The following is a 25618-nucleotide window of genomic DNA, read 5'->3' on the forward strand; positions in this document are numbered from 1 at the left end:
TCGTTTTGAGATGTTTCCCTGTGTTTTGATATCAAATCACAGTTTGCATCCATATCCTGCCTCCTGCACATCTGGGTTTTTGGTCCTATGTTCTTTTAATCGTGACAAACTATGTTCCCAATAAGTGGGGTTTATTTTTTTCTTTAAAAAGAACAATCAATTTTCTTTAACAATCCACAGTCCGGGCCCAGTAATATGTTTTCAAGTAATGAATCATTTCTCATTGGATAGAAACCTCCCTGAACAGATGAGGCTCATCTGTTGGAAGAGCCAGCATCATCATGTCGATCCGCACTAACAAAGAGAGGGATAAATTATATTTGTGAACAGCATGCTTTATCAACGCAACTTAGAGCACTTCAGGTTCACATTTGTGATTCTTTGTACCTTGTACTAAATGTATCCAGGGCTTGGAAAACAATGCATCTCTTGTTTGTTTAAAATAAATCTCCCTGTTTTCTATATAGAGTGATAATGAAGAATCAAATTCTCTCTAATAAGAATTCAGAACATCCGGCAGCAGCTGCTCCAAATGGCATCCAGCACTTAAGAACCAAATTGGAGAGCAATTTTTATTTAGATAAAGCAGACGGCCGCGTGATATGAGCAATACGAACGGAGCAGAATACGACGCTAAGCATCTGCCAGCACTATTTTACAACAAAGTTTTCACAACTTACAATCACTCACTTCATACACTCTGTGACAGTTTTGTTTCCAAAAGTTACAACTATGGACATATTCAGCATCTGTCTTGTTTTTATGTCTTTCTTTCATTTTTTTTCTCTTTTTTTTTTCCCCCCCGAATGAATGAGAATTACAGGAAAATACAAATTGTTACCAAGTCCCAGAGGAAAATAAAGAACAAGTGCTTCTGTTGTTTTGCTATTTTGCAGCCCAACTAGCACAGAGAAAAAGGTCGTAACCCGTTGATCCAACTCAAAGACAATAAATCTGTTGAAGTATTAAGAACAACGATAATAATAGACATATTACATAAGAAGCAGCAAATTGCTTCTTTGTTAAAAAGCAAATGTGGTGAATGAGGGTAAAAAATAATCTTTAATTGTCATGCAATTCCTCTGGCAGGCAATGTGAGAAATGTCTCATTATAAAACTGTAGCCTGGCTCTGTTGTTCACTTTGATAAATATTGAACTGAGAGGTTTAGACACGACTTAAATCTTTCTGAGGGAAAATTGCAGATTATTTAGGATTTCCATTTCTTATCTCTGATCCAGTAACAAACATTTCAGGTGCAAACAGTTAATTAAAATCTCTCGGCTTTTCCTTCCTCAGTTTTGACTGACAGGTTTATGATCTTTGCAGAGCGCAGTGTGAATCGGTTGGGTTGAACTAACCTTCAGTGCTCCATAGTTGAGATGAAGCCAATATAAACACACACAGGGATACATGAGGGACCGGTTAAAGCAAAGAGCTGTCTTTTTCCTTTAATGCAAATTCAGTGCAAAAGTTAAATTACAGATACCAGATGTTATCGGCTGAGACCACCTTACAAGGTGGTCTCTAAACGGAAAAGAAAACCCAGCTCTGGAGTCAGATTCATTGTGGACAGCTTAAATGCCCAGTGAGGGAACTGCAGAGTGATCCATTACAAGCTCAATTTGCTGCAAAATCAAATACCACATGTAAGATTTATCTCCAATTTTCTCCTCAGTGGCTGCAAATTTTCTGTGCCTTTACCAGCCTCGTGATGATTATAATCAACATCTTTATCATATCAGTGCTTTTTTTTTTTTTTTTTTTAGAATGACTGACTGCACAAGAAAAAAAAAAAACAACAACAAAAAAAACAAAAACCCACACCATAAGTTAAGTGCCACGTCCGTCTACAGAAATGCCTCAGAGTGACCTTAACTCCCGCTTTGGTGTCCAAGTTCTAGACATCATTATCGTATTAGTTTGGCAATGAAAATTGGTTTCCTGCGCACAGTAGTGAGCCTGAAAGTCTGGTAGAGAAAATGAGGAGCAGGAGAGATCAGGAGTAAAACTCAGATCCCGTTTTACCACATAAGATCTTGAGACGTTAAAGCAACGTCGATATTTCTTCTACAAATGAATCCTGCCTCATAAAGTGCTAGTCAGATGCTGTAGGCATATGACATCCTCTGGTGAAAGGTATACTTTTATTTGGAACCCGGGATATAAAGATGAGTGTTTAATGCTTGACATGCTTACGACTATTATCCTGAAGTCAGAAAGAAAGGAGCTCTTCAGTTACCCCTTTAGTGTTTTACAGAATGACCAGCGGCTCTTCGTCTGTGTGGCTAACAGCACTCAGAGACAAAAACTAAAGCATGTTCCCACCACTTTTAAAACATTTATCTTGCAGTAGTTTGGTGGACAAAAGAATCAGCATCAAAATGATCAACAAAATAGCCTCGCCTTCATACTCTGATGTAAGCAAGTGACTAGCCAGCAGAAAAAGTTCAGCGGCCAAACCTACACGTCCCTTGGTTTGCTGTGAATGCTTTTAAAACCAGGCGATAGAATGGTGCTGCCAGTGGTATGGATGAATACATATTGTAAGGTTTTTAATAGTATGTCAAACTAAGTTGAGCCATTCAAATCATAACCTCCATCAGGAAAGTTTTAAATCTAGTTTTAAAAGTAGGGACAAAAAACTGGGAGCCATTTCTACAGGAAAGGAAAGTCTGAAGACTAAAAAGTCTGCCTCACTTTCTGCTTTTATAAATTCTTTGAATCACCTATAAAACTGCGACCAAAAGCCGTTGCTGGGAATACGGAACAATTGGATAAGTAGGAGATAATTATGAAGTCATTTAAATTTTAAGATACTGCAAAGAGTTTTCAAAAACTACATGCTACTTGGGTTGGATGATGAATCATTATGGTTTTTTACGCTTAACTTTCACTTGTGTGAGAAAAATCCCTCATGCTTGCAAAACCATTCTCTCTCAGTTTGACCCCCATGAAAACTGGTGATGTCACCGTGGGAAAAACCCCCCATACCATCAATGACAAAAATTTGTTGATGGACAACCCTGGTTTTCCAAGTTCTTTAAGCTCATAATTTCCTTAAACCTCAACCTGTTAGCTGTCCTAACCCTTGACACAATATGGGAATCGCTTTAAACGCCTGTCTTCATATTTTGATGTGCCCATCGCCCTGGAACTGGAGAAAAGGTTTCATCACGCCACATGACACTTTTCAATTGCTCCAAATGCCAACCGCTTGGCTCCGTAGCTAATGGATACCGTTTTAATTACTCTTACCAAAAGGGATTTTCTCAAGGCCAAACAGCCAGTTGGTGCCAGTAAATTGAGTTCTTGCCAGATTGTATGTGTGAAAATGCTAATACTCTCACTGCACTTCTGTTGAGTTTAATGTGTTTCATTTCCCCCAAACTTTTCCCAACGGTGGCCAAGATTTATTTGATGCAGACCACATTACTTCCCCCAAGACAGTAATTTACTTAACTTATTGAACTATTAATAATGTGCTGATCAGTCTCCCACATTCAGCTTACACAATCGCCCTAGTTGCTTTGTTTGCTCCATCCAGATTGGTGGTCTCAAACTACAGTCCTTGAGTGCTGGTGTCCTGCAACTTTCAGATGTCTCTCTGCTTCTGCACACCTGGCTCCAATATCAGCTCATTAGCAGAGCTCTGTAGAGCTAAACTGGATGCTAGTGAGGCAGATTTGTCATTTAACTCAACAATGTAAGGAAAGGGACACATATAAAAGTTGCAGGTCTCTGGCCCTGGGGTGTAGCAGTTTGAGACCACTGATCCAGGTCAATGATTTGGTCACTTGGAAATAGTTGTTGCTCTAATTGGGATGACACTAGCTGAGTGTGTAAAGTAATTGTCTTGTAATCCAAAAAATGTGGATTTGATTCTAGATTCCTCCTGCTGCATGTCGATGTGGCCCTGGGCAAGTCATTTAACCCCCAAATTGTCAACCGATCTGTTTAATGGTGCAAAAAGGTTATTACAATTTACTGTTGCTGTAGCATGACTGGAAGATTGCTTTTCAAAAATTCTAATTTAATAATCCTAGCCACTAGTCCTATCTATTTGCTTTATTAACTGCAGGTTGAGAATTTTTTTCTTTATTCTTTTTGTGACTATGCAGTTTATGTACTCTATGAACCTGTTTGACATGCTGTATAAAATGCAATAATAATAATAATAAATTACAGAAATAATGTTATTAGCTTCTAAAAACGGGCAGATTAATTTAATTAGTTTAATTATTTTTTTCCTCCAGACTCATTGAAAACGGATGTTGGTAAAGTTGTGTAAAATATTTGAAATTAAATTCAGATGTTACTGCAGTTGGGTAATTTCACACAAAAATCTGATAGTGCATGTCAAGACGTTGTTGTTTTTAAACTGTTCTGCCGCCCCAGGCCCCTTTGATTACAGTTCATAAGACGCAGACAGAGACAGATCTTTGACCTTTCACCTTTACACAATCTATTTAGTCCAAACTCTTCGCCACACAAGCCAAAATTGTCAAGGGAAAGGCATGCACAGGGCACAAAAAAGTACATTTTTGATTTCACTAAATATGCAAAAACTTTAATTTCGCAAGATTTCCTGCGTTGTCAGCAACACGAAAGGGCGTAGGTCGCTCTTTATACTCTTCATTTCTAAAAAGGCTTCCTTTCTTCCGCCAGGTTTTAAGAAGACTTTCATGCATCTATTTGAAAGCCTTGGATTTATTGAACATTTCAACAGAATTTCCTTCAAGTTTCTACCTGCCTCCTGTGCAGGCAAAATTCATACCGAATTATGATTTGTTGGTGCAGGCCGCAAAAAAAATAATCCTTCCGAGGGCCTCAAATGGCATCCAGGCTACACTTTGGACACCCCTGCTTTAGATCATCCAGAGTCCTGTCTGACATTCTTTTCCCTTTAGTTCACCCCACAGGTTTTCCATAGGAGTTAGATCTCGGGATTCAGACAGAAAGAGGAGAAAGTTAATTTTGTCTGGTCAACCATCTCTGGTTAAATGTTAACCTAAAGCCCGGATTCTGCTCATTCTTTGCATACATTTCTACCAAGAGGTGAGCATACTGTAGACTTTACCTGATGTCTTACTTTCACTTCACCTTCACTACATTTTAAGAAAAAAAAAAAAAGAGCTCTTCCTTGTGCTGACATCATCAAAATGATGCATTAACGTGCTTTGAAATTATAGGATAAATAATTTTCCACCTCGTAATTTTTATTTCGCAACATTATCTTGAGTTTGAAGGAATGCAAAGCAAAAACTTTCCAGACCTGCTTGGAGGCATTTTATCCAACTTTTACCCCCTTTCTCCTTTCAGAGGGCCTCCGTTTTTCTTTTTTTTCTTTTTCTTCTTCTTCAGATTAACATCTGTCACGTTTATCTAGCAGACTGCAACCCCACTCACTTCATTCAGTCAAAAAGTCACATAGGAGAGTAACAGTTGCACTTAAAAGACGAAAAAGAAAAAAACTCCCACAATCCAAGTTTTATACTGCCACAAAGTGATTCTTCTTGTCAAGTTCAGAGTTTTTCCTCCTGCATCATTGATGGTTGAACAACTTGTTGCCAGCTCCAACATCTGCTGTACATTTCCAACGGGAGGGTCTTTTAATATTGCTCCTGATTTATCTCCCGTTAGCTGGACGGCTTTTGGTTATTCCTCAAATGTAAGACACCGTCTGTGATGACAGTAAATTGCTTAGACATGTTGCTTTTATATTGAGTGCAGATGTCTCCATGTGGCATTCTTTTAAAAACGACAGGGGGGGGGGGGTGTCGCATATACCTTGTCTTCAAGGATTAAACGGCATAATAAAAACAAATAAATAAATGGAACAGTTACAAGAGGACTTTGAAAACGAAGCAGAGGGCTGTTGCTGCGTTGCATTTTTTCTTGGAAAGCGGCGTGCGCTCTAAAAGAGCATGGAGCTCTGGGAACAGGAGCAAGGAAGCAGACCCTCTAATTGCACTCGTGCTCAAACCAACAAATTAAAACAGATTTTAAAAAAAATAATAAAATAAAAACAAATATTGACGCTGACACACTTTCCCCCTCCCCCACAATGAACAGTTCTACATTCTCTTCAAAGTCCACCCTCAGATGGGATCAAAAAGACAGACTATAATGCTAAAACCAGACCTATAAAAGGTAACCCACAATCCCAGTGATCACGCAGTAAGGCATGCTAAGAGCTAATAAATGTTAGACCCACCGAGTTACACAAGACTGGGATTTAGGAGCTCTGTAAATTAACAGACGCACTGAAAAATAAAAACAACGTCCACCCGTCTTGTAACTATTTCTGGAGAAGATCTAAGAATCTCATGATTTTGGAGTACAACCAAAAACGGAAAGTAACTCCTGTACAGTAGCTGCAAAGCACACATTTATAACTATTTAATTATTTAACATCACACATTTTATTTATGTATTTTCTGAACAATGAAAAACATTTACAGTAGCCTGACTGGAGGATCTTGACAGGATAGTGGAGTTTGTCAAATACTGCACAGAAAACTTTGAGGCAAAAGTCACCTTGTGTTACCTGATAACTTGAAAATGTGATGTGAATCAGCAGCCAGTGAGTTTTAACGTTTGATGTGGAGGTCTTAAGAGATTTTGTTTTCCAGGATAGCACTTCTTGAATCTTCTTCATACTTTGTCCCTTTCTAACAACAAACTTTTATGTATTTTCTTAAAAAAAAAAAAAAAAAAAACCCCAACAATTTATAAGCCAATATGAGGTTGCACATAATTGTAAAGCTGAAGCAAAAATGACAGTAAACATTAATGATAGTTGAATAAAAACACATTTTCATTTTTATTAAGTTAATACTGTGGAAACATTTTGGGATCTCTACCAGCACTGTTCATCTAGAGACGATTCTTTCTTTTGAAATAACGCCCACCCAGAAAGACCGGATGGATCCCACACTGTGTTGTTACCTAGTAACCCCAGCTGAGCTGCTATTTGGTCAGCTGGTTTTATCGCTCTATGTGTTTCCAATGGCACATACAGTGATCGTTGTACATAACGCTGTATGTACGAAAGGTGGAAAAATGTGGAAAATTGCCAAAAGTGGAAAAGTGTTTTGTTGTTGACTTGCCATTCAGAAGCCACAGGACACAAAGATAAACTTTGGATTCTGTACATCTTTGACACAGAAACCAAATATGTTTGGTTTCTGTGCCAAACCAAATGATTGTTGTCTCGTTGCAGATATATTTGCAGCCATTTTCAAACATTTTGTTTGGGAGGTGTGGCCAGCAGCAGCTTAATTGGACTTAAAGTGACAAGAGGCCCTACAACAGCTCATCCTGAAAGAAACTCAAAGTAGGCAGAACTGAGCAGACTAAGATCTCATTATCTGAAAATGAGTTTATGCAAAAAAAAAAATAAATAATAATAATGTAATGAACATATTCTGCATAGCCCATGGACCTATCCTAACCTGTTGAAGGAAGCATAATAGGTCACCTTTAAATCTTGTCACATTGCCAACTGGATTTAGGTCAGAACTTTGACTGCATGGACCATTCTAACAAATGAAAATCCCTTGATCTAAACCCTTCCAATCCTTCCCCCTGTCCTCCTGGAAGGCGAACCTCCACCAACGCTTGTGAAAAACAAGAAATTAGGCTTGTATGGTTTTCTTTCAACAGTGACTTCCTTTTAGCCACTTTTCCATAAATGCCAAACCTCTGAGGGCTTCGCAGAATAGCTGTATTTATTAGGGACCCGTTACACACAAGTGGATCTATTTACTAAATAGGGGACTTCCAAAGGCAATTGGTTCCACTGGATTTTACCCAAAAGTGAATGGGGATGAATACCAATGCATGTTAACGCTGTTCACGGTTCGTTGTTCTAGGCATGAACATGTTAAAAAAGTATAAATACGCTGTACTTCCGCTGGTTTTAAAGTTCTTCAGACATGACCACGCTGGTTTGCGTTAGTTTGCTGGTGTAATAAAAATTCTCAAAGCAGAAGTTTTTGGAAATAACTCCTCAAAGCTTCAGTAAGACTGTGATAAAATTACTGCTTCAGTCTAAAACTGATGGCCATCATGTTAAATTATTCAGAGACTCTTCCTGCACATACCCAGAGCTTTAAAACTGCACAGAGCTCTCACTGATATGATCGCATTTTAAAATCAGAACAGAATTCACTGAGTGAAGCCATATAATAGATCTGGGATTTTATTTTAAGTTAATAACCTTCCAAGTTATTAAATCAGAACTCATTTTCCTACAAAGCATTTAAAGCCAAAAAAATTATGCCTAATTTCTACCACTTCCACATGTCAGATCCATATATTTCCCCGTAAAATGCTAGGAGTCAATTATTCGTCCATGATGAGAACATAAGTGAAAGGATCTTTCAAGCCACAACTGGAAAAGGGCCGCCTTTTTACTACAATCACAGCATTAGATCACATTTTCCCTCCACGGGGTTTGTCAGTGACTGGTGGCGAAATTACCAACATGTCTGCAGCTTTAATTCACATGTCTCGTGTCAGCTTTGTGCCTCCAGCACAATTTTCCCCGTTAGCAGAATGAGAAAATGGAAGAGAGTGAAAATTGAACACAAGACCAAAATTAGTCCACTACATGTCAATCTTTGCAGCCTAATTTGACGAACAGGTCTGGGTCACAGTAAGGAGAAGTGAATGGAAGAGGTCTAAATTGCATGGCAGCTCAGCCAGGGGCTTGATTATCAGTAACATCCCCTATTGTGATGATGCTCCAATTGAAGAGAACCAGTGGTGATGTGCAGTGCAGAGAAAAAAACAGTACTTGGTCTTGGAAAACCACTAACAGTTTCACTTTTAGGACTTCACTTTTTCTGTAGTGGTCTTTGTTCATTTAGGAACTACTGCGCAGCCTCTGCTAAAGTCCTCAAAGCACGTTTTAGAAATTTCTATTTACAATGTGTGCACAGTTGGTAAGGTGGTGAAGGCTCTGTAGATTTTTAGCTTGAGCTGTGTGTCTTCATGAATAGAGAAATGGGCATTCTTTATATTCACCAAACCTTTAAAACTGTATGATTCCCAGCATGACTGTGTTTTTTTGTTTGTTTGATTTTAGAAATTTATATTTAAATCAATTAGAAATTATTTTTATTATTGTGAAGATAGTAGATTTATTCTATTGTTTCATTTTTGATTATTTAACAGGGTGATATTATGTATTTCCCATACACAAAGTGCAATTTTCTTTAGCTATCTTATCTTCATTTGTTATAAAAAATGCTGTATATATCAAACATAACATGAAAAGAAATTTCAACTTCATCATTTGACAGCAGGAAATTGGGTCTCTGCCTCTTTAAGAAGCTCCTACTCTGTTTGAGCACGTGATCAAATCAATGCCTTTCCATTATGCCATTTCCAACCGTTCTTAAGAACGTTGGGCTGAGAAGTAGTTTGTTTGATAATCTCAGAAGATTCTCAGGTCTTCAGGTGTTTGCTAATTGCTGCTGCCACTTTTAACAAAGCTGTTTTAACAAAGTTAAAAAACAAAAAAAACAAAAAACTTTTAACAAAGTTTTTTTTTCATTAGCCTAAGCTTAATTTGTTGTTGGTCAGTTAAATTGATCACAATTAATTTTTATTTGGTAAATGCAAAAATGCAAAGAAAGTGAATTTTTAATCTTTTTCCTTTTTTTTAACTTCATAAGTTTGCATAAACTACAAACTGTTTGCCTTAAACAGTTTGGTAAATCCCAGATCATTATCTTCTGACTCTGTAAGCTTCAACTCGTTAATGAAAAATATTTGTGCTAACCTGTGATTTGTTTTATGGGAACAAATTTCTTTCTTGTGTGGCATGATGGAAACATTTTTATTATTGTATATTGTCAAACAAGTAACCCAGCCATTAAACTGTTGAAAAGAAGGCATGTTTTGTTCCTCAGGGAGGAATGCATGTTGGTGCAAAAAGTGTGTGTGTTTTTGTCACCAGAGCAAAAGCAAAACACCTTGAGACGATACTGGCCAAAGCTGGTAAGATAGTGTCCTTGTTTAAAATTGGTGACACAAATCTTGGTCTGACATGGAATGAAAAGTCATTCAAAGAGGAGGAAGCCATCCCTCCAAAAGCAACATAAAAAGCTGATTATATCTCGCAAACACTCTTGGGAATAAAAGTCATAACTTATGGTGCCGGTCCTGTATTATGATGAAACTCAGACTGAAGAGTTTGGGTAAAATGACCATTATTTTTCATCTCATATTTCCACCTTTAAGAGGGGGACGCTTGCAAGGTTGTGTTCACCATCCCAACTGTAAAGTACAGAGTGCCAGAACCATGTGTTATGTTTTGCAGGGTTTGGTGGATTTCATAAATACAAAAAAGAACATTGCAAGGAAATATTGAAACAATTGGTCAAGACATCATTATGCCCTTACCCCCTTTAAATCTCTAATTAGCAAGAAAAAAAATTATCTTTTAAAAAAATCATTTTTTTTCATCAGCTTTCAAACATGAACATTTTGTGCTCAAAAAGGTCTTCCAAAGGAACAATGACCTTACGTATCATAGCAAATTAGTTACAAAGTCATTTAAGGACAACAAAGTCAATGTTATAAGAGTCCATCATCATGTCCTGAAGTTGATGAACCCAAACTGTCAAGAAATTATTCGATCATTTCCAAAGATTTATCAAATGATACTAGAAGAAAACTTAGAGATTTCTTAAGACTCGTGGTCTTTACAGATGGGGTCATTTAGACCCCATAACTGTTTTACACCGTGTGTGGTCCAGCCCAGTCACAATGGCCCCATGTGTTCTTTTATGAGGGATTGCTTTGTGCGGTTTTGAAAACTGACAGCCTGATGGGACAACCCCCGTCATGATAACTGGCCGACCGTGACATTTGCTGTGTTCCTCCTGAGCGTTGTGCTAAGACCATGGGAGGGTTAAAATAATCAGTGAGTATGGGTTAGCAACTGTTGGACGAACATGGAGAAAACCAGAGATCAACTTCCTTTGGACACACTGATTCTATGGACTCTTACATGGACAGGCAGCCATTTGGTAACAGCAGAAAGGTACATGTGTTGGAAAGTTGTTTTTGGTTAAAAAAAACAACAACAAAAACTTTACTCTCAATGTGAAAAACAAAGCAAAAAGTTTAAGTTTCGGGATGTGGGCCAGTGGGGTTGTTTGCCCAGAGCACCAAACAGGCTAGGACCGCCTCTGATTTCCGACATACAACAGTTGTCCTGTAAAACACCAGACTTTTGTGACAGAAAACACCAGACCCATCCATCCATCCGTTGTCTATACACCCTTTGTCCCTAATGGGGTCAGGAGGGTTGCTGGTGCCTATCCCCGGCTAACGTTCCGGGCGAGAGGCGGGGTTCACCCTGGACAGGTCGCCAGTCTGTCGCAGAACACCAGACCATGAGGAATAATTTAAAAAGATCTTCAAATTATGATGTGACATTTATTCAGTACAATTCAACTGGAAAACAAATACATCTGCTTCAAGGAAGTAAAAACAAAGACGACCAGATAGCATGACTGTGCACGTCCTTTAACTTTTATTGGGCTGAAGCAACTTTTGATTCAGTTCCACACCGTAAAGGTTCTCCAAATCTCTCAGGCTGTTCAGACATCTGTTGTCTAAAGGTGTTTTTAAGTGAATTCAATTCACTAATTCATAAAATCCTGAATAGTTATCATTTTTATCTCATCTTTTGGTTCACTTTTGGAGAAACATCCAATTTTTGTAATGTCACGGTTTTAGATTTTATGTAATCATTGATTACTGTCTTTGCCAAGTTGGATGGTAAGGATATAATTTTCTATACCTTAATCCTGATTAAAGTACACTTTTGTACAATGACATTTACTTAATCATCTGCGATCTTTCTGCAAACTATGACTCAGTCTAAGGGATGCAAATGAATAAATGCCAGGAATATCCTAACAAGACAAAAATAGTTAAACTTTTATTGATGTTGCTCTGATTTTCCTCCAAGCAATGCAAGCTGTGCACTAAAGAAGACTGAAAAGTGAAACTGCAACCAAGATGCAGCAGCTTTTTTCTGTTTTTACATTCTTCTTCATGAGGAAATTTATTTGTGTTTCACTTGAATTGTACAAGATAAATGTCAGACATTTGAAAAATGGCGTTTTACATTATTACTAAAAATCCTATTTTTTTGACACCACAAAAACTTGCCATTTTAAACAGGAGAGTGTGCACTTCAGGCATCCATTTTGAACCATTTTCCAAGACCATTTGTTGGGAACACTTTCTAAAAACTTCCCAATGGTAAAGCAGAGCTAGCATCCAGCAGTGATTGGCTGATGGTGAATGAAGTGGCATCAAGTGACCTGATAAGCACAGACTTTTAGTTGGGCGAGACGATACAGGTCTGTGTGTGTCTGTATACAAGTGTGTGTGCGTGCACACCATTAGTTCGATGTATATTTTAGGTATGTTTTCACTACTAAGTAAACTTTAACGCTCAATGTATGCATTGATAAATGCTCATACAAAGTGTATGAACCTTGTAAAAGATCTGAAGCAGGGTTAGGTACATAATGAAACCCTCTAAATGTGTTATAGACCACAGCTGAAAACCTACTAATAGTTATGTATGCTCAAAAGTCAAACTGTTGAAACTTAATCCTACTGGGAATCTACTGCAAAGAATCTGTGGAAACTGATATTCAGAGACAGTCTCTGTCCAGTCTGACTGAGTTTACCCAACAGACCAGCAGCAGAAACTGCAGCTAGACGCGGTTCCACAACCTGTTGATTCTCCAGGGGGCTAAACTATGTGCGCTGCCCTTTTGAGATTTTTGTTATTTACATATTGGGAAAACCAAACGCTTTCCCAATATATGGTTTTCTATTAAGTGTTTCCATTTCAAAGAAACACTCTACTCTATCATAAGAAAGTCCACCCCCCAAAAAACCTCAGATGTTTGTGCCTGGAATGTATTGAAATGTGTCCAAGAGGTGTGAATAATTTTGCCTGGCAATGTATACAGGCTATATTCCTACTTATTCACTAGAAGGTCATGTAATCATATTAATAAAAAGACATCGTAAAACAATTTGCCCTACCTCCAAGAGTCATCCCAGCTTCAAAGCACTTCTTCAGTCGACAAGAGGGGCAGTTCTTTCTTCTTAGCTTGTCAATGGTGCAGTCGTTTTTGCTTGCACACAAGTATTTCTGCTTACCTATTTGATACAAAGGCAAACCATGGGTTATTAGAGCCAGTGAAACATAATCCAGAGAAAAAAAAGAAAGAAAAAAAAAATCGCAATTAACTACTAAGTGCTTTCATTGTCAAAAACAGAAAGAAACTCAAGCAATAAATATGTGGAGCGTTTTCAAGCACCGGCACCAAACTGTAAATCCAAGTTGGAACTTCTAATTTACCTTCTGCAGCTCTTTTAAAGAAAACCTTGCAGCTGCCACATGTGAGCGCACCGTAATGGCAGCCAGATGCCTCATCTGAGCAAATCAGGCACGTTCTCTGAGGAGGGAAGAAGAACTCCATGGGGAACATGTGCTCTCTGCCAGCCTCAAACCTGCAGTCAAACATGAGATGAAACAAATGTGAGTACCTCGGATGGCAATCTTCAAGCAAGCAAACACACGATTTTACTTCTTTTACGGATTTTTTTTATTGTAAGTGGAATAATTTTTTTTTTCTTCTCTTGTATTTAAACTCCATGTTCGGTTTGAATCCTTTTTTTCTTGTGAAAGTATCACCCACTGTGGACAAATTAGGCCTAAAGCTGAGCACCACAAAACACCTAATATAATTCCCAATGTCTAACCACAAACAAGGTGCAACTTATATAGATTTGAACAGAGCATGGTGTGGAAAAAGAATGGAGCGCCCGTGCTGTGGCTGTGGGATGAGATGTGGGTTAAGTTGGGCCGGCTGCAGCCTTGAGAGAAGAGATAACAAAGGAGCCTCAGACACAATGTTTCCTCGGTGACGTACTAGATAGATACGAAGGTTCGGATTAAAGGTGACAAGGATGAAGTGTCCCGATTCGCAGAAAATGGCAAAAGACGTATTGGTCATTTAGCAACCATTTGGACGGAATAAATTTGCTCTCATTATGTCGAGAGGGAGATTTTGCTGTTTTTGAAGAGTTCTCAGGCTTATAAATCGGCCTTTTTATTAACCATGCGCACATCCCAGCCAGAGGATGAAAGCTTAAAGACTGTGGAATGGGATGATCCAGGATGACGCAAACCACATGGTGTTTTGTTGTTTGTAAACAGGAAGCTGCCATGACTAATCAGACATGCTTCGAACTTTTAATAAAAAAGCAGGAATTCTCTCACAAACGCAGGAGTTGTCTTCATGTTCTTAATGTCTGTATGTATATATCCGTATTATGCATTCATATTTATATTTATTTGAAAGAAAACTACCGGCATTCAGCAGAATCTCTTAATGCTGACTTTGAAGTAAGGAGGGAGTATTTGAGACAGTTCCTAGATTTACAAGCATGCAGGGATAGTTTGGTACGGATTCAGGAAGGAAAGTGGCTCAGCTCTACGAAGCCCCTTTGAAGTTCTTCTCCGTTAAATACATTACACTGATTCCGAAAGACTGAAAGTCGGCCTAAATCCATGCACAGATTCCTTTTGGTTTATGCATCAAAGCATGATGTTTATGACCACACATGCATGTTATTTATGCATGTGTGGTCATACTGACTTGCCATGGTTCTCATGCATGTCACCCAAGTACTGCCATAACTTCTGGAGGTACTTGGTTTACCTATGGTACTACTCAAAATAAGATAAATACAACGATTACTAACTTAATTAATTTCAAAGGAGAAGTAAAAGGAAGGATAGAAGAAGAAAGAAAGGTTTATAGTGAAATGGCTCCGTAGCTCTCGGGTCTGTACCATGTTCCCGCTACAAGTTGGAGAAGCAGTGGGATTTGTGTGGAGCTACATCTGTGTATGGATAAAGACTGAAAATGTTGAAATTAACAGCAGAAGTTCTTATTTTCACTGTAAAGCAGGAGTGTCCACAGTGCCTCCCAGGGACCATTTGCGCCCCCCGGAATGATTTTATTCGGCTCCAAACTGCAATTCAAAACTGACAGAAATGTGTGCAAGCCCTGACTGAGGCTTGCAAGATGGATGCTTTTTAAGACTAATACCTCAAAACTGTTATGAATTACAATCATCCCAATACCAACAATGGAAGTTAAACAATTATATTATCATTTTAAATAGGACCACAAACAACCAGTGACATTTGTACACAGCCACACTTTTGTGCTTCTTTTTGTTTAACTTTTCAAAATATAGCAAAATAGTGACCCATATACTATTAAGAAATAAGAAAAGAATTAACAAAACAAACATTTTGAAATTGTTTGATTTTTTTTTTTTTTTTTTTTTTTTTTTTTTTTTTTTTAGATATGGAAATATACCAGAGACTTTTTATGTTTGGATAACTTTTGATTTAAGATCCATTTTCTACAAAAATCAGACTGCTTTTTTTGTTAATATATTCCATATATTTATTGTAGTTTTGAGCTGGTGGAAAAAAAAATCTTCACAATAACTTTTAATTTTATAATTTAAAAAAATTATATTTTTGTGACCCATGAGTACAATACTTTCAACTTGACGAAAAAAATGTGCTGCTTTTTTCAGAAACTTAAAAACATCCTCCTTGCTTGCAAGCCTGCTATGCTCTCTCTCTCTCTCTCTCTCTCTCTCTCAAAACTTTCTGCATTTAGACCTAATGATTCTTGCACGAAATTCTGTCCTTTCTGCATCTTTCTCCTCAAAAACCTCAACATCCTGCCAGCCTGGGTTAAACCTGTTCACTTAAGTCCTCTCTTCTTGCAGATTCTGCTTTGGCAGATTTAAGTGCTTTGTAACTGTGCCAGCAAACAGACTTCAATCCAGACGACCGTAGAGTAGAGCAGAGTGCATTTGCAGATGCATTTTACTGAAGATTTCTGACCTCTGTTTTTCTGCGTTTTAATTCCTCACCCCTCCCCATAGAGAGCCTTATTGGTTGGCTCCGACCCACGACAACAAATGGCAAGAAGAAGAAATGGTATGCTCAGTTTTGTGTTACAGAAACAGATTGCTGGAGGTGAGTGCCTGGTTCTGTAAAATCTATAAGGACAGAAGTTTGAAAAAGAGCAGTAAAATGGATTGCAGTGGGGGAAAGAAATGGTTTTTACATTACATACACTAGGGAAAAGAATAATTTAAACCTCTGTAAATTTGCTAAAAGTTGTGCTCCGTCACAAGTTAAACGTTATTAGCAATACAAGCTATCAACAGCGCGTTTCATTGCATGCTATTTATTTGAATATGCTCACCAACAGATACGTATAAAGAAGTACAAACAAAACGTATTTATCAAAAAGATTTAATCTGGAGAGACAAACTGTCAGAAATTTTAATTAACCCAGTTTACTATTGTAGCTATTGCCATGTCTCAAACATGGCAGCCATATTGGATTTTGGGGGAAGTATAAAAAAAAAACCCTTCAACATTTCCACTTGGAATTCAGACTCCTGGGGAATTGATGAGTAAAAACCAGAAAAAAATAATTATTATCTTTTAATAAATAAATAAATAAATCATTAAAACAATTGGGTTTGACTATTTTAGAAGAATAAAACTATAGCATATATAAAGCTGTGATGGTAAATGTTACCACATTGTGCATCTGCAACATCAATCAATGCTATGAGACAAAAACCATCTCAGATACCTGTCAAATATTTATGGTGCTCATCTCCAGGTGCCCAGCTGTCACTTCTCATTTCAGGCTTTTTGTTTCTGTTTAAGTTTTAGAGACGTGTTCTGCTGTTCTACATTGACCAGCTACCATGATTTGTTATAGTGACCACCATTAGGTCCCAAGCCTTCCGAAAGCCATAATATTTTTCATGCACTTTTACTTGTTGCGGCCTGGAAGTCACACTCTTATTTTGTCCACGCCTCTCTGAATTCTCACCTTGATTTCAAGTTAAATTTATGTTGCATGGTTATTAATTCTTACATGAGTTCTGCTGCCATGATTCCAGCAGCAAATGATAGCATGTGATGCAGCTATCATGCTACAAAAGATACTAAGAAACTAAGAACTACTAAGAAATAATCTGGAACAAATTTGAGAAAACCACAAAACTGCTGATTCAGAACAAGTAGAATGTTGATCAATACGCTTATTGATTTTGATGACCGCATTTTTGACAAAATGTGATGTTTTTTTGTTTTGCTTGTTTCATAATTGGCTACTGTGTTTTGTTTTTATGTTGTGAAGCACTCTGAACGTCCTCGTTGCTCAAATGTCCTGTGCGAATAAATTTGACTTGCTTTGACTTAGCATTTTCATTTAAAACGAAACTTTTTGCTTTAAGCGACGTGATGTGTGTTTTTTAGCAATTTGCTGGGAGGAAAGGTTCAGATGGGAGCAGCTTTTATACAGATGAGCAGCAGATCCTTGCTGCACATGTTAATTAACAGTTAAGGGTGTCTGCTGAATTTTCTTGTTCATTTGAATGTTTAACCACATGAAATGGCTGTGTTGCAGTAAACAGGTTTCTGGATAAGACCGCTAGACCGTAGCACCGTCTGGTGAACTAGGATGACCTTGTTGTCTAAAAAGGAAACTGTAAAAAAAAAAAAGTACAAAAAAAAAAGCCCAGTGAGTGGGGAGATCAGTTGCATGTTTCTTGTCGCCCTCTACAGTCAAAACATTAAAATAAAAGGCAAATTACAAAAACATGTTGCACCTACATGCATGGTTTCTGAGAAAAAACGGAGTCTGAGAGTGCACACACTGAGTCATTACCTTCAGTGAACTCAGACAGTTGGAGAAAAGCCCTTGGCTGTGTAATATATGACTCTAGAGTCAATCAACATCCCCACACCAGGTCCATTCGGCGTTATAAACCAAACTAACTCATAAAAGAACATAGGGATGCAAGTTTGAGTGCAAGTCTTCAAAGAATTTCTATCTAAACAAAACAACTCCAATATATACAACATATTAGCGACAGATTTTCCCTTTCAGGCATTCGAGTAAGAAAATACGAATACTTGGTTATAAGAAACAAAAACTAGGAAGAGCAAGTTAAGCACACACACGTAAATTAGAACGGGACATTAAAATCATTTGCGTTCATAGCACATCCTTCATCATCGACGACGCCAAGCATTGAGTCAAATGACTGGTTTTGTGATGTTTAAAATAATACAGTTTTATGATATTATGGAAAGCATTTTTTGCTGGTTATTTTTGCTTCAGAGTTATTCTCTTCTCTTGCTTGAGCGAATGCTGTTTGAGTGGGCTGCTGGCCGATCAGCATGCAGAATTTTAATGGTTTTTACCTAAGCAAGAGAGTTATGTGATTTCACCATCAGCTATTTGTTTGGTCCAACAATGTTAAAAACAGACCACCTGGGTAATAAAACCGTTTTTTTTTTTGTTTTGTTTTGTTGTTTGTTTGTTTTTTCTTTTCATTGCAAAGTAGCATTCAACCCATGTTGACCGATTTTAACTCTGTTGATAAATTTAATTCAAGACACATTCATGTTACTCAAATATGTATCTAATATAATGAGCCTGAATGTCTGTCTGGTCAACGTTTTCTAATTAATTTGCGTGAGCTGAGTGAGAGCTGTAAAATCCTTTCAGAAACTTGGACATGATTTGGTTTCTAATGAAAAAAAGACACGTGTAGTAGGAACGTAACTACAACAGCTGTCTACAAGGAATAAACAGGATGCTAGCTAAGATGAAACACATGTTTTTATCTCATTATAGGTTTGATGCTTTCGAAGTTTTTTTTTTCTTTTGTGGCCATTTAATGTCAGTCAGAAACACCAGAGAAGTTGATTAGGGTACATGGTTTTAAAGGGCACATATGATTGATTGCAACCAAATGGTTGAGCTGGGAATCACATAAAATAAGGAATTACTCAAACACTCTTGACTCTTGTAATTTTTTTGTATTTATTTATTTATTTATTTATTTATTTATTTATTTATTTATTTATTTATTTATTTATTTATCTGGCGTTTACATTGAAAATGGACTTAACCAGACGTTTTGTCAATTAGCACAGGAATTATTTTAATTGTCCTATATGCCGTGAATAACAGGACAGACCAATAAAGTTGCTGTGATCATTTGGAGGCTTGAAGAATAGCATTTTTTTTTTTTTTTGGTGTGTGCTTTTTTGTGCCTTTTTTTTGTGTTCCCCGTAAAATCAGAGTGAACTCAAAATCTCTACATTGTCTTTTTTCTATTTTGCTGCTTATTTTTATGCGTAGTCTGGAAAAGTTTTGTACTTCTTTCTACATCCTGACAGACCGACAAACAAGCTCAGATTGCGTGGTCCTTAATTGGATTCAGGAGGAATAGGATCATTTTGGTGATCTGATTAATCACAAAGCGCGAACTAAAAAAAAAAAAACAAACAAAAAAACAAAAGAAAGAAAAAAAAGCTAGTCCACTTCATTCTTCAAATGTATATATATAAATAAATAAATTTACACATAACTTCAAAACTAAAAAAAATTACCATTTTTACAAAACCAATTATTTAGTTACCCTACAATAATAATAATAATAATAATAATAATAATAATAATAATAATAATAATAATAATAATAATAATAATAATAATAATAATAATAATAATAACTGAATTACCTGGTATCGTTGTAGACTACATCCAACCATTCACCGACTTGGCTCTTCATGTCTCCGGAGTTGGGATAGGGGGTTCTCAGCATACCGCCGGGATACCACTGCTCCGGGCGCACCACGCTCCCCTCGTATGGATTACAAATGAACGCCGCGTTCGGTCCAGACTCGTGTGCGTTCATGCACTGCCTGGACCCCCAGAACTGAGTGTTGTACCTTTTGTTGAAGGTGTACCCGCCGCCCCAGAAAGACCCCCAACCATCGTTTCCCTCGGACTTGATTTTGACGCTGTACTGGTCCGGCTGGTATCCGCCGGAGTCGCTCTCCGGGGCTTCCACGAAGTCCCGCACTCCTTCCTGAGGGTTGTAAGCCGCCCTGCATGGCCTCTCGTTGGCCGCCGCCGCCGTCGAAGTGTGAGCGTACTGGACTAAGTGGTCTGGGGCGTAAGGGCATGAAACGGTGCGGGCTGCGTTCAGGTGATCCGTGTCCTCAGCCTCGCACGGTGTAAAGTTTTGCGCGTTCACAGACGTCCGGCTGGAGGCGAGGTGATGAAAATGCGCAGGCGTCTCTGAACTTTTATACATCTTCACGGCTGACTTCTGGCCGTGCACAGGTCGCTCTTCCCGGTCGGGACACCTGTAAGTAATCTGGGTCTGGGCATCGGGGCAGCTCACAGCCGCGGCGTCCACCCCGAAAAAATACTCTCCGCTGATTTGGTCATTTGCCGCACATGGGGGGAGTGCGGCGTCCACGTCGCTCATGTCACTGGACTCCATGGTGAGACCCAAAGAAACGGACACTGCTCTGCACAGCTCTCTGGCTGTCTCTGAGATTGTGGCGCACGCAGAAAAGGATCTGGTGTCAGCGTTTAACAACTCCTCCTGAGGAGCAGCAGCTGTCTGACAGCAGCGCGCCTCCATGTCACGGGCTGGCGGATTAACGCACCCAGACCCGCAGCTCCTGGCATTATTATCGGATTCGTCAAACCTGGCGTTTCCTGCGCAGCTTTTCGTGAAGCCGTCTGGATTTTCCTCAGTTTTTTGCGCCATGCCGAGAGCTCTCACCGCGTCGCCTGCCTTTATTTTCTTAACCCCGGACCAAACGGAGCTGCAAGATAACTGTCGGCTGGTTTGGCTCATTTCCCAGAAAGAGTTCGCTTGGCCACGAGACTGGACTTTGCACGACAGAAAATCCCCCAGCTGGTCCCCGGGAACGGTTTATCTGCAGCTCGGCCCGATCTCTCTTTGTGCTAGGCGTTTTGGTAAAAGTCTCACAGAGCAACAGGAGTCGCAAACTCCTCCTAAAGTGAGAGTCGGAGTTACTCGGATACGCTTTGATTAAAGTCAGCAGCAGGAAAACGGTCTAAATGTGTTACTTTCTTTCATTGAACGACCAACAAGGGCGCTGAATGATTCATAATTTGCAGACTAATAAACGTAGGCTACGCTGTAATTAATTAACACTATGAAACGCGTTTCCACGAGACTACCCAAAACAAGCGTCCTATTATCTACGATTATGCTCCCTGCCTGCAGTTGTTTTACATCACGCTTTCATGTGTGCATCACATTTTTATGACCTGCCACCAGCTTTATTTGGATGTTTTGCTCATGGCAAACATTCCCTTCACATCTCTGGCAAGATATCTAAGAAACACTCTAAATATAAAAATATTTTTAATGAGGGTTTTTTCCCCCCCCCAGTTTTAACAAAGATCAGACTTTACACTGTTTGCATGTTCTGCACTGTACATTTAAAATATTCAGATTGTTATTATGATTAACATTACTATTAATAGTAGCAATTCGGCACAACTTATATTGCTGTGTCCACTGCCATAACAATTTATGTTATGACTAAAATGTTAGTCCCCTGAAGCTAAATCCCATAATCAGATTCACTTGTGCTTATTTACAGTGTCATGAGGTGGATGAATGATCGCTGTGCTGCTGTAAAAGACTTGATGTTTCACTGGTGAAGCTGGGAAGACAAAGGAGCTGCTTCTGTGTTCCAGAATCAATCAATTGATCATAATTGATCCATAAAGCGAGTTTAATTTACATTTATTGAGGTGCTTTTCAGTGGAAACAAAGATCAATAAACACTGCTAAGGTAAGACGATGGCAGGTAATCTGCTGTGGCAACATCAGAGGGGAGCAGGCCAAGGAAGATTCAATAAAAATACAATAAAATGTCCACAAAATAAATCCACACTTGCCCAATAAAGATGAAGATGTCCTGCTGCTCTAGAATAAAAAGGAAACAGTGTTAAGCTTGAAAATAAATCCCAGACTGTGAGGCATATGCCAAAAGCTTAGTCTCAGTGGTTGGTAGTGTAAAAGAATTTCATGCTAGTAAAACTGCTATTTTACTCCAAACATGTGGCACTGGTGTAAGGAAGTCTAAATTGATTTTGCTTCAAACAGCGGAAGAAAATGCAAGACAAACATCTAAATAGTTTCTGAGCAGTTTGAAGCTGTGGCTTGAGCCCGTGTCAAATGCTGCACAATGAAAAATGGGTAATGGTGGAACGACTGTTGTTATGAATACACACGTCTGCAAAAAAAAAAAAAAAAAAAAAAGAGCCAGGGTGTGTTTTAGCATAGCTTTAGTAACTGTTGGTGATAAAATGAAGCTCTTCATTAATGGCAGTAAATGCTGCTGGATGCCATTAACAGTTTGGGCGAGTTTGGGCTTGAAAAGCAGTTTTGTGACAACAAAATTATTTATTTGTGGTAATTATAGTTGGTGTCAATTGCTTTGACCAGCTTAAATGAATCCAACATAAATCACATTTTCCTAATTATTAGCAGCTACCTACTTCAGTAGGAATCCACCTCCCCAAAGAGTCTCACTTAGTAATTAGCCTCCAGGCTTTAAAATATGCCATGTCTGTGTTATCCAAGGCAGATTTTCTTTTACTGTAACAGTTTTCTCCCCCTAACTTCCCAGTGCTTTGTTTTTTTTTCTTCTCTTTGTTTACATTTAGAGCACTGGTTCTACGTTTTTAGCCACAGTTTACAAAAACGTCATGCATGTCTGATTTTGGATCGTACGTTTTGTCAAGAAGGACAATTTGACGCAGCCTATGCGAAAAGATAACAAATGGTATTCGCATGAAAGTGATATCATGGGCTGCACCAGGGCCTTTCAAATGGTAGGGCGTGACAGGAGGGAAAAAAAAAAAGAAACAGAAAAAGTTACAGTGAACATTTAGCCAACTTCACAAAGCTTATGCCAGAGACAAAATTGATAGATGTTTAGTACCTAAAGCTACTTTGGATAAGGAGACGTAGTCTGAGCCAAGGAAAATTAAAATATGGAAGTATGACCATGATTATTTCACGCTAGGATTTTCATGGACTGGATGTGAAGATGTTTCATTGCACAGGAGTTTTTTTGTTGTTTTTATACTGCAGTCACATCAGAAAGTAGTTCATACTTTTAGTACTGTAAATGAAAAGGCAACGTTAGCATCATATCATGTGTTGCTACTCATAGCTGAAGCAGGTAAACCCCACAACATCAGTGAAAAATGCCTGAATGGAGCATCAAAAATAGCAACAGCAAAAAGTTTACAGAAATAGTAACAATAATACAACAGAAAGGGGGCGGGTTGTCTATCTGCTCTCTGAGGTAGCTTGTTCTGCCATACTTTGAAACCACCAATACTATTCTACTGCTGTGTTTTATTTTGTTGGTCCATTATGTAATGATTGATTGGAAGAGCTCATACACTTTGTTGCCGGTTGTGTTTTCGCAACTGGCAACCAAGCTGTTGGCATGTTGTTCGAAGGCAACATTTGCTTTTGTTTCATATTTTAAATGTTTTGGCACCCTTAGTGCCCTTTTGCAAACAAAATGTGTCACTTTGACTACGAGCACAGCTGTTTAGGTCAGCGTGTTAAATGCTTCGAAAATGTGGTGTTTGAGTCGACAGCTGCATGAAAGCAATCAAGAAAAACTGTAAATCTTAATGTTACCATCTTGGCTCATAGTTGGCAACCAAAGAGGAGGCGCCCCGGACAAAGCCTAGCTTGGTCAATTTTATATAACTAAAAAAAAAAAAAACAACCCCAGTTTGCTGTAAAATGAGATTTACGATGTACAATTTACGATTTATTTATTTAAAACAGGGACAATGTGCAGTATTGTCCATGCAGAGGAAAGGTGCATTAGCTCTGGTGCTAATTTCCACCTGTAGCCCCCGACCCGAGAAGAGGGTTATGTCAATAAGAAAAGTAAACATCCTGCCTGAATGCTGGTAAGAATAAATGACCAAGTAACAAAAAAGAGCTGTAACCAAAAATATTACCCATTTGGCAAGCCAGTCGCCCGGAGAGAGTCAGAAAGGGGAGCACAGAGGCACTGTGTAGGAGCTACCTTTATAGCCGTCACGCCCCCTTCTCACACAACTGGATCTGTAACAAGCCAACACAATTAACACAGAAAGGGAGAAACAAACACGCAAAACCCAGGGCTCCCAAGCCATCACACCCCCTCCCATAAAATATGGCTCAATTAGCCACCATCTCATAACACTGTAGTTGGTATTCTGAAGAGAATGAAGGATTGTAAGGGGGTTGTGATCTGTATAAACTACAATAGCGTTACAAACTGTACCTACATACACTTCAAAAGGTTGTAAGGTCCATATTAAAACCAATGCTTCCTTCTCCACTCGGTAAGAGTTGAACGTCTGAGAAAAAAAAAAAAGATGGGAAGGTTCTCCTTTTCAAAAGCAAAACAAAAACAATGTGTCCGGTTTAAAATTAGCATAGACATATCATATTTTTTTTTAATTTGCTGAGCTCAACTGGCTGGAATCAGAAATGTTTTATTCTTTAATCTTATCTATTGTATTGCTCTAAACTCTGTCTCTCTTCCTTCTGCTTTAATTCACCTTCACACAAACAAACATTTAATCTCAACTTTTCCAATTCAAGTTCCTGTTCTTCAGTATTTTTCTCACGCTCTAAAGTTTGTCGATGCTCCAACATTAACAACTCTTTCTGCTGTTCGAAGTTTAAGCAGGGAGGAACTACATTGGTTATTAGCTGAGAAAACTTTGGTTCAGCAGCTAACATTTTTCTGCTGCCACCTTCTACCCACAACAAATCCTTTTCAATTAATGTTTCCTTTGCAACTGAAAAAACAAACAAACAAACAAACAAAAAAAAACCTTTTTGTTTTGTTCAGAAGAAACAGTACCAAAATATTTTGTCACTTCCAATAGTTGCTCTTTTTTCAAAGCAACCGACAAATGTTCATTTGGAGTTTGAAAAACTTAGCCATGTCCACACCAATAAAAAAACCAAAACAAAAAACAACAACAACCTAGAAACATAAAATGCACTGGTCACTTCCTGTGACGGGGCCAGAGAAAATTCTGAAACACCAAGTAAACAACAGTGAAACTCACCAGTTCTAAAACCGTATAACTAAGATTCAATTAGATTGGTAGACAATGTATAACTCTTTGTAGGGAGCCACGATATTGTGAAGTCTTCTTTAACATGGTGCCAACATAAATTACCACAAAACTTTCAACTTTTATGTCTACTTTTTGTTTTCAGCATTCACATTTACTGACTAATGTGAGAAAAAAAACACAAAGGGACTTAGAAAGCACCATTTCATTCCAAAAGGATTCATAACTATGAACGAGCCCCTATTTGTTATGAACTTAGGTCATAGTTGGCAACAAAAGAGGAGACTCCACAGACAAAGCCTGGCTTGCTCAGTTTTATTTAACTAAAAAAAAAAAACAGTTGTAAAATGAGAAGAGGGTGATGTCAATAATATAAAAAAAAACATCCTGTCTGAAAGCTGGTAAGAGCAAATGACCTAGTAACAAAAAAAGAGCTGTAACCAAAAACATAACCCATTTGGCAAATCAGTCTCTGAGAGAGAGACA

General features: G+C 38.3%; 1 protein-coding gene across 1 annotated transcript in view; it reads right to left on the reverse strand.

Annotated features, from left to right (window-relative positions):
- Positions 1 to 21276, reverse strand: part of ar (androgen receptor) — a 40552-nt gene extending 19276 nt beyond the window's left edge. Inside the window, exons 1-3 of the mRNA XM_044141246.1 lie at positions 19708 to 21276; positions 13411 to 13562; positions 13092 to 13208 (exon numbers count right to left, since the gene is read on the reverse strand). Of these exons, the coding sequence (XP_043997181.1) occupies positions 13092 to 13208; positions 13411 to 13562; positions 19708 to 20840 (1402 nt within the window). The 5' untranslated portion in view covers positions 20841 to 21276. The remainder of the gene's footprint in view (positions 1 to 13091; positions 13209 to 13410; positions 13563 to 19707) is intronic.
- Between the last annotated feature and the right edge of the window lie 4342 nt (positions 21277 to 25618).

This window comes from Gambusia affinis, linkage group LG15, assembly GCF_019740435.1.
Source record: "Gambusia affinis linkage group LG15, SWU_Gaff_1.0, whole genome shotgun sequence".
In the NCBI taxonomy this organism is placed as follows: Eukaryota; Metazoa; Chordata; class Actinopteri; order Cyprinodontiformes; family Poeciliidae; genus Gambusia; species Gambusia affinis.